The sequence below is a fragment of the Sinohyriopsis cumingii genome, chromosome 3 (assembly GCF_028554795.1).
Source record: "Sinohyriopsis cumingii isolate HCF-2022 chromosome 3, ASM2855479v2, whole genome shotgun sequence".
In the NCBI taxonomy this organism is placed as follows: domain Eukaryota; kingdom Metazoa; phylum Mollusca; class Bivalvia; order Unionida; family Unionidae; genus Sinohyriopsis; species Sinohyriopsis cumingii.
The window spans coordinates 24971836-24986217 of NC_142963.1; the positions used below are offsets into that span (position 1 = coordinate 24971836).

The 14382-nt window shown below is 33.0% G+C and overlaps 1 protein-coding gene across 9 annotated transcripts in view; it reads right to left on the bottom strand.

The window, feature by feature from the left end:
- Positions 1-14382, bottom strand: part of LOC149802558 (lipopolysaccharide-induced tumor necrosis factor-alpha factor homolog) — a 98807-nt gene that overhangs the window by 70758 nt on the left and 13667 nt on the right. For 5 of the 9 annotated variants that reach the window (XM_089951816.1, XM_089951811.1, XM_089951812.1 and 2 more), the window contains exons 3-6: positions 12512-12535; positions 10668-10691; positions 10078-10101; positions 4444-4467 (exon numbers count right to left, since the gene is read on the bottom strand). In XM_089951816.1, coding sequence (XP_089807942.1) covers positions 4444-4467; positions 10078-10101; positions 10668-10691; positions 12512-12535 — 96 coding nt within the window. The remainder of the gene's footprint in view (positions 1-4443; positions 4468-10077; positions 10102-10667; positions 10692-12511; positions 12536-14382) is intronic. The other 4 variants (XM_089951817.1, XM_089951813.1, XM_089951814.1 and 1 more) reach the window with 1 other exon arrangement.

A 14382-nucleotide genomic window follows, 5' to 3' on the forward strand; every position in this document is an offset into this window, starting at 1 on the left:
AAAAAAAAACACTTCCTGTTGATTAGATAACTTGCCACTTTGTCCAATATATAAAGTTTTGGGGTTTCTGGTTCTGAAACAGTTTACAATTTAATATAAAAAGTAATTATTCCACTGATCCTGAAAATAAAATGTTTCAATAAATTACCTGAAGTGCTCGTAACAAAGTACAAATAGTAATAGATTGGAGAATCCAACTGTTGAGAATACAGATAGCTAGGAAGGCTGAGGTAATACTAGATTAAACAGGTTCTGGTAACACTAGATTAAAGAGGTTCAGGTAATATTACATTAAAGAGGTTCAAGTAATACTACATTAAACAGGTTCAGGTAATACTATGTTAAAGAGGTTCAGGTAATACTACATTCAACAGGTTCAGGTAATACTACATTAAACAGGTTTGGGTAATACTACATTAAACAGGTTTAGGTAATATTACATTAAACAGGTTCAAGTAATACTACATTAAACAGGTTCAGGTAATTCAGGTAATACTAGATTAAATAGGTTCAGGTAATACTACATTAAACAGGTTCAAGTAATACTACATTAAACAGGTTCAGGTAATACTACATTAAACAGGTTCAGGTAATACTAGATTAAAGAGGTTCAGGTAATACTACATTCAACAGGTTCAGGTAATATTACATTAAACAGGTTCAGGTAATACTATGTTAAAGATGTTCAGGTAATACTACATTCAACAGGTTCAGGCAATACTACATTAAACAGGTTTGGGTAATAGTATATTAAACAGGATCAAAGTAATGAACTTAAATTGCACTTCTATATGTTGATAATCAGAGTACTTGTTATGATCATAAACAAACACCAATATCTCTCTAAATACACATAATTTTAATGACAAATGTCCTTAGTCCATTTTTCTCTATCTCTTAGCAGAGAAAACACAAACATATCTTAATAACAGTGAACAGGCATCGTGTCATTAGCTTTGGAGGGATCAGTATTGATATGGGAATTTTTTGACACTATCATGATATATTTTTGTTAAGTTATATCAACGTAAATAAATGCAATCTTACAGTTTCAGTCCCCCAAGTGTTTTTTTAAAGATTGAACAGTCACTGCTACAAGTACTGACTGATGATTATTGTTTTAATATTTAGAAACATGACTGACCTACATGTGATGATTGTGATCAACAATCAAATCAATAAACCTGACCAAGAAAGGTCCGATAAGTTGCTACCAGGTAGAAATAATGTGCCAACTTTCCAGAGTTTTGGGGTTTTTCTAAGACTCCATAAGCATATTCAATGTGATCCAAAATAAGTGACATGGTACAAGTTGAGAATAAGTAATGTGCTCATAAAAGCTTATAGAAAAAATAGAAGAAAATGACATTTCCAAAGATAAAATAACTGGTAGACTTTTTACTTATATATCATGACCATACATATATAGCACATGCTCCAATAATCACAACCACTGTCATAAAATGAAACAGAAATCCACAAAGCTTCTACCTTTCAAATGTATTGGACAGTGGACTACAGCGACTTGTAGTTGTTGACTTTACTGATATCAACAGATAACTGGACAGTTTGAAGGTGATGCAAATGTTGTCAGTATTCATCTCTTTGTGCTCAGTTGAGACTTGATGGTACTGTTGTTCAAACCCTCCCAAAGTTCCTGCTGAATTTTTCTCGGCAGTTAAGCTGACCCTTCTGCATCTGCCCTGCTGAAGGGTGGTTTTACTTTGTCGAAAGTTGTATACCCCAGAATGACTAAATTCTGATATGGTGTTTGCAGTATGTGCAAAATATATAATCCTTCCCCCATGCAGATGTGCTTCACAATGTCAAACTCTGTGAACCAGGAGTTCTGAAATTTAGTTTTTCTGGGTTTTGCTTGCTTCAATGTGACTGATATTCTACAGGAACAAATGAATTTAATGGAATTCAGGATAAGACAATTTTTTAAACTTCCTTTTAACTGCCAAGTGTTGAAACCATCTTGGACATTCTTCAGCAATAACAAGATTTTCAAATCAGTTGCTGTGGTAGACAAACTGGATGTCAGATTAGCACCATTTCTATTAAGTACCAACCAGACATCATAAAAGTATTTTGATGATTCAAGCACAATGTTGATATGACCAGCCATCTAGGCAGAGTAGTGTCAAGAATTTCAAGATGGCCATTGAGTCAGTCATATCAAAAGTTGGATCAGCACTATTTTCATTTATGATCAACTAGACATCGTGTCAAGTCTTCCAGTGAAAACCCCATTTATTAAGGAGAGATAATCACAAGGAGAAGTGAACACCAGTTTGTCCCCATTTTCATTTAGGACTAACTACACATCATTAGATGTCTTTCAGTGAAAACCTCATGATGATATGATCAGCTATCAGGAGGAGTAGTAATAACAAGATTTTCACGATGATCGCTGTAGTGACAATACTGAATATCTGAGTGGCACAAGTTTCATTCAGACTAACTAGACAGTGGGATGAATGTGTGTATTATGCATGCAAAATTTCATGCCAATCCTCCAAACAGTTTAGTGGAAGTACCGGTAACAAACTTTGTGCTCATGGGTGGACAATGGATAACATCCCATCCCATCAGCTCTTCTGGTCTATGAGCAGTTGAGCTAACAATGGTTTATCCACTATTATCAAGGCAAGGAAGTTTAATATAAGTTATTTCTTCAACAAGTCATCTCTGATTTACCTAACTTAAAATTAATTGGGTTGTTCCACTCGTACTTTACCTATGCAAATTAGCCTAACAGTCACCATATCTATTGTTAGGAAATTAAATAATCTGTGGAATGATGGTTGTTTGTCTCTGACAACCATTATCCTTCAAATGCTACATGACAACTGTATAAACTGCCTGGTCATTGCCGATTTTCCATAAACATTAAGTATGAAGATATTCACATCATACCTGTTTGTTCTTTAACAGGTTACATGCATTTGTTTTACTCTAGTCTGCAAAATAATGGATTTTCCAACAAAGTCATTTTTGAAAATACAGTGAATTATTAATTTTTTCTGTTTTCCAACTGAAACATTTTTTTTAAAGACAGCAATAAATATACACTGGTAAGCAAAGAATATTACAACAATGTTGTCAATTGTTTGGTCAAGCAGAACATGTTGCCCTCTCAAGCAAAAGAGGAAGGATTGAATCCCAGTATGAACTTTATTTTTTCTCTCTTAAAGTATATCTTTTCTTATCTTGAATCAATGGGAGAAAATTATGTTGCTACTCATATTTTCTGTGTGAAGGTACACAACACACCATGAATAGTAAACAGCCGATGTTACTGTAAGAAATATGCTTCTTGACTCGGTTAAACATTGTAACTAGCTAGCACATCTAAACTTCAAACAAAAAGAAAATTCACTTTTTTGGAGTGAGAAAAGCATATATTTTATCTCATGGGTGAAATATATGCCTTATTCACTTGATAAAGCAAATGACTTCTATACATCAATGTGAAGAATGGTCTCTCCATTTTGTCTTCAAAAGATTAAATGGCAATGGTATTTTAATAAATGGCAGGTATCAGAAATAAAAAAGAGGTGGAGGTTCTGTCTATAAACCTAGAATGTATCTGTAAATCCAGGCAGAATCTACACAATTTATGAAAGGCTCTTGATTATAAAATTAAAGAAATAAATCTACAAAGCACACTTAGGAATGAATATTATTTTTAATACAAGGCATCAACACCACAGCAGTAAAACAAACAAACAAGAAAACATGAAAACACACCCATATCTCAACAAAATTTGTTATGAGGATCTGAATAATAAATGTGAGTGTGATCTGTGTATCAGTTTCATAAGGTTCTACATATTAAGGTGACAGATTTAACTATTAAGGTGCAGAAGGTCTGGATGTTATGGGTGATACAGATCCGAGTATTTGAGTGAGGTCAACAGTCCTAAGTTGACACATGACAAGTAAATTTGAAGAACACTTTCAGATATAAAGATTTCCCTTAAAAACACAATTTTTGTTGTTTCCATTAAATTTGTATTTTTTTAAAAATCTTTCAGTGATTTTAATGTCAATCACTTCTTTAAGATTTGCAACAGTACATAAGAAACAATTTTGTAAATTGAATTAAAAAACCCTTCTAATATATTTTTCATATTTAAGGTGTTACCTGCATAATAAATTTAAGATGCATTCTTTGTTCTATAGTAATACAAAGTTCATGTCTGACATAATATATAAATGATACTCAAATTCTGTAAATTAAAGATATTTAAATATGAACCAGCATGAATATTTTGTGTAACACCTACAAATATTATGGATAAGAGAAACAATCCCTACTACATTCAAACTCCTGAAAAGGATTTATTCTATTCTGTATATGTATTCAAATGAAACTTGAAAAATAATTGTCTGTGCACAACAAAAAACTACCAAAAGTACATCCAGTAGACTCACCTGGCTGGCCATACTGTGGATAAGCTATATTAACAAAAACAGCAAGCAAGTAAACACACTGTGTAGGAAAGAATGAAGATGGCTAACCTTGATAAATATAGTGTTTTAAAACTGAATCTGGGCTATACAAATATCGTGTCTTTCCAAGATTTAAAATCTTCATAGCAGACTATAACTTTCAAAAAAATATTCTCAATTCTGGTCACAAATGATCAACAATAATATAGCTTGTTACATACTCATTTTGTTCTACCTGAATTCATTTGTCAAGACTGTTGTACTTCTCCATTACATCATATTGCACAATAAGCCATCAAGTTGTGGTTTATACTTGGTTGTATATTTGTTTATTTTGTTTTTACATACAGTTGTCTATTCCCTTCAAATCAGTATAAATGAAACTGGTTTTGAGCTGTGAAATACAGCAGATGATGTTTGCACCTGCCAACCTATCTCAAGTGTAAACCTTGTATAAACAGTCATCGAGGTTATAGGAGTAATTACTAAAATTGAGACTACTCACTGGCCACCATCTGCCTTATAGATATCTGATAGTAGATCAGCATCATTTGTATAGAATTTGAGGCCAATTCTGTTAAATAGTTTCTGAGGAGATGTCATCTGAATGTGATTTTTTGTTGTCAGTATCAGCAGCCATAGCACCGACAAATGGCAGATTGGCAATATTTGTATAAATCCTAAATGCCTTTATGACAAAATGTTCTAAACAATTTTCATAAATTTATATTAAAAAAGTTCATGGGTTTAAATAATTTAAAATAATAAACTATTTAATTCAATTTATTAAATTTATCATAAATATCACAAATTGACCCATTTACACTTACCATGATTAAACATTTTCAGAAATCTGCTCAGCATTCATTTTTTCTATTGGAAATATGAACTATTACGGCAAAATGTCAAGCTTAGAGTAGCATAACACTAGACTTGTTCAAACATTTAAAAAATCCAATTGTCAAATAGAAAGGGTTCAGCATCCTTTTCACCTCTCATCACATTTAGAAACCTGACACACAATCCTCAGTTTGTTTTTTTAATTGCACTTCGTGTCATTTTTAAACCTGAAACATATGATGTTCAAGTGTTGTAGGTACTGCACAAGTTGTTGCTGGCAAATTTCTGTTTGATTCTGGCCCAACAATTTTTTAAAAAATCGATACTTAATTGTCTTGATCTAGGACATTTGGTAAACCCATAGAGTAGATATTCAGTTTAATCCAAACTGGAGGAGAAACAAATACTTGATTGACAAAGATTAAGCTTGGACTGATTTCCAACAAAGTGGTTGCTAACTTTGTCTTTTCGAATGATGTTATAACACCTGTCTCTATCAAACAATTTACCTCAACTTGCAGCAGTGCAACTGTGTAATGCTTTTCAAACTCTTCACAGATTAAACAGCACATTGTATTAAATTTATGGCAACAATGAGAAAATACTTAAGGTCTGATTGGGTAACATAGGACAGATCCACAGTTAGAAGAAATTAATCCTAAACTGGATCATAAAGGTTTTTTTAGCTTCAGAAACATGCCACAATGAACAATAGATTGTGTAAGTTTGAAATGCCCAAACTAAGATGTTTTCTGTTAAACCTGGTTGATGCATTTGAGTTAATAGAAAAAGTCATTAAAAGATATTTTTTTCCTTCATTTCTTTGTACTAATGGTAGCCATACAGGATGGTGATCAGCATTACATACTTGTAAAAACAAAAAGATGCAAGAAGGCAGTAAAATTTAGTAAGATTCTCCTGAGGGGGTATCGGAGGAATCAAGATTTCTAAATGTTAAATACTGGTAACCATATAATAAAATGGAGGATTAATCTAAAAGGCCGTCATAACAGAATGGGCTGAAACTGTCCTGGTGAGAAGAGGCTATGGACAGCAAAAGCTGAAGCACAATGCACAAAGGATGTCCAACACAAAGTCATACCATGAACTCACTTGGCCCTATGAGCAAAACTTCACAGCAACCCTAGACAAGTTAAATAGTTAAAGTTAAAGATTCATAAAACTCTCAAGGAGCAAGATTTTTCATTTTTCAGATGTGAACTTCCATATATGCTGTTCTACTTTTGTGAATATAAAAATAAAAGGGTCTTTGACTTTACTTTTGATAGCTAACTATGCATATGTACTGTAAACAACTGGTCTCATTTCAGAAATAAATGCTCTGTGTCAATGCTTCAATTGACCTTACGCCAGAAGATAGATCGCTCCGCCTACCGAACACTTGACTTGACAACCTCTTAACCTCCGACAAACATTCTGTGAAAATGGCGGGCGTGATAACATTAAAAGATATACCAGACGATACTGGTGAACAATATTTGCCATATGAAACAACATTGAGACAGAGACAGAAAGCGAGAGCATTTATCCATCGCTTGCGCTTCTCTAAGTTATGTCGGTACGTGGAGAACTCGCCCCCACGTATCTGAAGAAGTCGCCATAAAGTGGTTGGAGAAGTTGCCCCAATTGGTTTGAGAAGTCATCCCAAAACTTGTCACACAAATAACCTTTTTATAACAGAATTAAGTCATCTTTTACGTGATTCATATTTATATTTTTATATATACATGATCACAAAAGAGATATTAATTAAATTAAAGCAATATCATAGTAATATTTATAAGGAAGAAATTAAGTCTGTATATAATCTAATGAATGACGACAGTATAGTGATTAAAAAGGATGATAAGTCAAGCACTATTATTATTATGAATCAAGATGGTTATGATAAAGAAGTTGAATGTCAATTAGAAATTAAATTAAAAAAATTAACATGCATTATGGAGATTGCTAAAAATAATAATTCCATATGTGAGGAATTTGATACTTTCCCTCTTAACATACGTACACCTCAATTCTACATATTACCCAAAACTCATACAAATCCTGACCATAATTTACCTTTAAATTTTCTATGACGACCTATTATATCAGGTTGTAATTCATATACTGAAAACCTATCCAAATTTATTGATAGTGTTTTACAACCTTTAATGAAATCACTTCCTTCATACATTAAAGATACAACTACTTTCATTAAAAAGTCAAAGTCTATTCCATATCTATCTGATAATTTCAATTCTGGTATCATTAGATGTAACATCACTATATACCAACATTCTGCATGCAGATGGTATTGAAGCGTGCAAATATTTTCTTGATAACAATCCTAATAATAGCACATTATCTAGCGAAGATATTTCTAAAATAATAAAAACTTATCTTGGAAAATAATTATTTTCAATTTAATAATACGAATTACATACAGATAATGGGTATTAATTAGACTCCTATATACTCTTCCCTTTCATGGGTGAATTAGAAAAGGATTTTATTCAAAACAAAAAGTTTAATCCATCTCTTTGGTTCAGATTTTTAGATGACATTTATGATCTAGAAGCATTCAACTGAAGAACTGAAAAAAAATTATTGATCGCCTAAATCATTTTTACCCGATGATTAAATTTACTTATACTGCATCTAGTATGCATGTTTCATTTTTAGATGTAAATGTAATAAAAAATACTGATAACACTATCTCTACAAATATTATTAAAATGCATCAAATGATTTGAAGAGCAGAGCAAAAGGGACAGATAACACTTATTTTTCGTTAAGTACAGAATCAGAGTTGATCAAATGGAAAAGTTGAAAAATTGCAAATGTTATAAATTTACCAAGTTATTAAGTTGAAGAAAAACAACAATAAATAAAGCCTTAACCATGTGGCGACATCTCAGAATTATTACATATGATCCTTAGGGCAACTTCTCCAGGCGAAGTGGGGCGACTTCTCCGAACCGTTGCAAAATTTGTTAAATATATACAATAGCCGAGTCGATATCAACAGAAGCAGCTTGTCAGAGGAAAATGGTGGACGTAAACAGTGCCTGGAGGTGTGTATAATAGCGTTCGCTGATTGGTCAATCGAGCAGAATGATTGACAACTGGCGATAAGTCAATTGGTTCCTTCTAGCTAGAAGACAGCAAAGTAAAAATAGATTTTTTATTTCTAAATCTCATCAACAAATCAACAATACTTAAACCTTTAAGCTACTACAGCTGTTGTGCAGTTTCACTACTGCTGAGTGCTATCATATCAGTTACTCAGACTACTGAGGCTGGTTGCTAGGCTGAATACTAGAGTATCATCAAGGCTGACTACAGAAACTGACAATGAAAACATGGTTACATTTATTTTCATTATTTCATTAGTTTTTGCTGGATTTTAGTGAAATAAAAAACAGCTTACCGTGTATAGTGTCTGTTATTCATTTATTTCCACTTTATATACTACTACATCCCATCATACAAGAAATCCCAGTCACGTAAACTGTTTTGAATCCCACAAAATAAATCTAATATTTACATATGTACATATAAAAACACGAATGAAATCCACACTCTAATTACAAAGTTGAGACTGGTACCTCTCAAAACAGTCATTATCCACACATAAATGATGATGTATATTCCAGTATATACCCACATCTCCGTGATGGTGGTTTCATACCATTTCAGGTCTTGCTTTTAGTCCCTCATTTTCATGGCATAATCGTTTGTTTCTTTCACAAGCTTTTCCACTATATATTCGGTGAAAAACTTTAAGAAAAAAAATCTTTCTCATTGCTTAGTGTTCCAAACTCAATTGTGGAACCAACACAAGAATCAAAATCATGGATCTCGAACACAGAGAGGTCTCACTCCATTGTGCAAGTGGGACTATGTCCTCCTCGTCATCTTATTCAAAGTCACTTACATCTGGTGTTAAAACGGGACTAACATCAATATCCAATCCATTTTCTAAGAATGATCCATTAAACTTTTCAATATTGCTTGCACTGAACCCTTCAAAGTCGCTCATATCTGAATCAGAATCCATCTTTGTTTATCTCAACTACACGTGTTTCGTAAAGTGCAGAAATGCCCTTAAAGGGTCTAAATTTAACCTCTCAGCTGTCAAACTTGTATCAAAATGTTGAGTAAATAGTCCTCTCATTGGTTATGATAATCAAATATAAGTAAACTTCTGTACTTTCAAACAATCAACGTTTAGTTAACATAGCGGTCACGTCTGCATAGATACGACACTGGGGTAGTAAACAAGGCTTATCGACACTGCATATATGCATCAGTGGGGTTCAGGAGCTATTTACAGGTGATGCTTAGATGCATCAGTCGTAGCTAAAGTGTTAATATCAGAGAGACAGTCTCTTTATCTAGTAATAAAATATTACATTTTCACCCAATAGTACCTTTCAAAAGAGGCCACACCCACTTTTTCACTACAGAGATGGCAGGGAGAGGAAAGGATCTACTCCTGGACAATAACTACTGGTAGCTCCAAAATCATGAAATGGCTAAAGATTGGATACAATTACCATTCACTGAAATAGGTTAATATGTACTGACGAAAATAGTTGAATATACTACAATCTGGGTCACAGTAATTAAAGAGATTTGTAATAAAAATTTTAAAAAAAAACCAAATCATAGCAGTATTATGTAGGTTTGTATGTTTCTTTTTAGATTACTATATGTAGGTGCATAGAAAAGTTCAGATGAAAGGCAGTAGTCTATCACGTAAATGTGTACCTGGTTGTCCATAAGCTGGGGCACCTGAAGTAAAGATAAAAATATACAAAATAAACAAATGAACAATCTGCAAAGTGTAATCAGAAGATGAGTCTTCCTATAAATGGACATGTATCCATTTCACAAATCTAAACATGTGATTTCCTTATCATAACAAAAACAAACAAGAGTTTCTAGATAGGAGTAATTTTTTCAACTGGCCAAATCAATTTCCAGGGATTCAAGATAAGACAATTTCTTCCTTATAAATACCAAGTGTTGAAACCATCAATTATAATTACATTCTTCAGCAACAAAAAGATTTTCAAATTTATTTGCTGTGGCGAACATACTAATGTCATACTGGCACCATTTCTGTTTTACAACCAAGACCTCTTGATCTGACAAAGAACTAAAAATAAATAAGCATTACAAACTCTCTGAATGTTTTTTTCTATAAAATGCCATTAAAGATACAAATTTGTTATAAAAATAAAAACCCAAAATTGTGGCAGTAATATGTAGGTTTGTATGTTTCTTTTTAGATTACTATATGTAGGTGCATAGAAAAGTTCAGATGAAAGGCAGTAGTCTATCACGTAAATGTGTACCTGGTTGTCCATAAGCTGGGACACCTGAAATAAAAATAAAAATATACAAAATAAACAAATGAACAATCTGCAAAGTGTAATCAGAAGATGTGTCGTCCTATAAATGTACCCAAGTCACAAAGTTCTAAACAACTGATTTCCTTATTATAACAAAAACAAGCAAGAGTCTCTAGATGGGAGTAATTTTCAACTGGCCAAAGCAATTTCCAGGAATTAAGACAAGACACTTTCTTCCTTATAACTACAGAACGGGGTCCACAAACATAGACCGCACTATAAGCGAGACGCGATTTACTGAGGGACTGCCAAAAATTGAAAAAATCACTTAGGAAAGAGTGGCATTAGGAAACTGGGCTGTTTATTGACTGAATCCTCATTTTACAGCCACGTCGATAATTTTTTATAACACGCTTTTTCTAATGAAGTTGTTCGTTGTTTTGTTTAAATAACATTTATTTTCAAAATCGTTTTAACTTGTTTCATCAACCATCACGTATATGCGAAAAAATCTGTGTAATATGTCACTGCCTTTCGTTTTCTTGATGAGTCTGGTTCCCATATTGGAGTTTAATATTATCCTGCCAAATCGCGAGTCCACAGAGCAGGGAACTAGACTAACTGTTGATACACCACCAAACAAGATCCATTTTCCCCCCTCAAAAACACTTGACATTTATTTTGCGAGACACCTGTCTACGTTGAAACTCAATTTTTGTATTGCTCAATTAGCACAATATTGATGTCATGGTTTCATTGGAATTAATAATGAAACTTCTTATCATCCTCGAGGATATCTCTAAGTGCCACTTCAAGAATTCTCTGAAACTCGCTTGCCCACACTGGTCCATATCTGTGAAATCAAGCTCTTTATTTTACGAAGTATTTATTTCAATTGGCTACCTTGTTATCTTTGATCACAGTTTTGAAAGAGTCGGTTAATTTAAGGTAGTTTATCTTACATACATAATAACAGTTATAACTGTCGATTGATCAAATTAAGTGAACTCACCCGACATACAACCGGGGGCTGCTAGATTTTAAGTTTGTAGGATTTACATGCCTTTTGTCTTTTCTTTTATTCCACCTCCTTTATTTGATTCAAAAGACATAATTAACGTGATAATAAAAAGGAGGCCAGCTTTTAATTTAGTGCAACAATACTACAAATACTTCCAGAAGTCAGTTATCAAAACATGGTCGGCACTTAATTAGGTTCTCAGAGACCCAACAAATTTCAATTGGTAAAATTTTTATTTAATTTGTATTTATATTGTTAACTGCAGTGTACTAGGAATGTCGTTTGGAAGGAAAATGTAAGAAATTGTATGACCTATTTTTTAATCTGATATTTCTTAAACAAGCGATACATCCAACTTTCCATTACCAATTTTGATTGCAATTTTCTTCAAGTTCAACAAATAGCGATCATTTTTTCTTCTTCTGTTTTACAAAATGGGATCCACGTCTGAACCCGCGTTGTAAGCTTGTTCGCGAGTTATGGTGTGAGTTATCGATGGAGTGGTGTTTTATAATTACATTCTTCGGCAATAAAAAGATTTTCAGACAGCTGCTGTGGCACATACTGATGTCATTTTGGCACCATTTTTGTTTTACAACCAAGACCTCTTGATATGACAAAGAACTAAAAATAATAAACATTACAAACTCTCTCTGAATGCATTTTCTATCAGCTGCAATTAAAGACAATTTTGTTATAAAAATATTTTTTTTTATTAAAAATCATGGCAGTAATATGTAGGTTTATATGTTTCTTTTGGATTAGTATAAGTAGGTGCATAGAAGAGTTCAGACGAAAGGCAGAAGTCCATCATGCAAATGCGTACCTGGTTGTCCATAAGCTGGGGCACCTGAAATAAAAATAAAAATATACAAAATAAACACTTCTCTACAAGTATTTCCTTATTATAACAAAACAAAGTGATCCAAGCTAATGACTGACACACAATGTGGAGGTAGCAAATATTACTGCAATATCTACTACTCTACTATTAATTAATGTGCATCAATATAATTTTATTAGTGCATAGGATAAAAAAAAGTCATTTGGATATAAATGGGTTAAAGATAGACACAGCCCAACAATTGCTGAAAACAGAATCATTACATCCAAAAATCATGTCAAAAGTAACCAGTTTCGGTTAGGTTGAAGTACTCTCCTCCAGTTGCATTCACATATCAATTTTCCATGTATAGGTGAACAGACCCCAAGATGTTAAGCATGTAGTGAACTGATACCTGAACAATCATGATCATGACAAACTGGCTGCAGTGACCTACTCTTCATATGGTTGAGTTACCTTCCATAACATAAATTGAAAAACATACTTTCATGAGTGTAGATGAAATAGGGAGACCATATACTAAATGTGATATGCACGAATAGCAGATAATATGAAAGTCATTAAAGTATGAAATTTTGGTCACTGGCAATGAACATCCGACAGTAAATATGAAAGCAACTCAATCTTATGTCATTTACGTAATTTTTTAGTATTGGTGATACAGGATTCAAAATAGCAGAAAATTCAAAATTATGAAAACTGACAGTTTTAATATGGTTGTGCTACTATTGTCAAGATGTATCCATGTGTATATGTGAAACTGGCTCCAAGATACTTAGGGTGTAGCATGGCTGTAAGAGCAGAAAATTATTCAAACATGAAAAGTAGGTCATATTGACCAAGATCTGGTAAAGCTGATTTACTCTAAGATCCACAGACATACCACTTTTCACAGGTTGAAATAGGGTCCTGGATATGAAGTGAGTAACAACAACAAATAGCTGAAAATGAAAAAGTTATGCAAGTATGAAAACTGGGTCATGCTGACCTAGTGTTTGTCTGAACAAGTTACCCTAAGTAAGATTATCTGCATTCCAGGTGGTTTTTTTTAAAAGTGTAGGTAAGATGGGATCCAAAATATCCAAAACACTGGTATTTTAATGAACATCTGAAAATGCAAAAGTCACTGGAGCATGAAATTAAAGTCATCGTGACTTAATCTTGGTATGGCTGAATTACTTTGATAGAGATGCATGCACAAATCAATTTTGATGAATGTCAATTTATTGAAACTGGGTCCAAAATACCAAGACCACAAGGAATAAGAACAAAAATACGCAAATGCACAATATGTGAAAACACATATGAACTTGCAAAACAGCACACATGCTCCCAACTTAACTTGTCTTCTGGGGACAATTTTTTCATGCCAACTTTCAATTTCATTGTCATAACTTGGACCAAAGCGACATAACATATACTTCTGGATCGAGTTAAATTATAAAGAAATTTTGAGAATATGATAGGTGATGTGATTATTTATCATTCATCAGAAACAGCAATTATCTATATTTTAGAATTATGATTTATAGAGCAGCCACCTGTCATATCAGAATATAATTCCATTATAATGATATCAGTCATGCATTATACAGGTAATAGTAACCTGTTTGTTAGTATGGCTGTATAAAACTTTAGCTATTAGTTCTCATGACACATGTTCTACATACATGCCAACACCTAGTGAGGTATAAGTGTAATTATTGTTAATATAAGTGGCAAAGAAGGCAAATCTGAGCATAAAAAGTGTAAATGCCATAAAACTCTATGAAAAATGTACATTTATTTTTTACTACTGACTTGGATCTGCAGTTGGTAAACTTTGTCACAAATTGGAAAACAACGTGGATCAG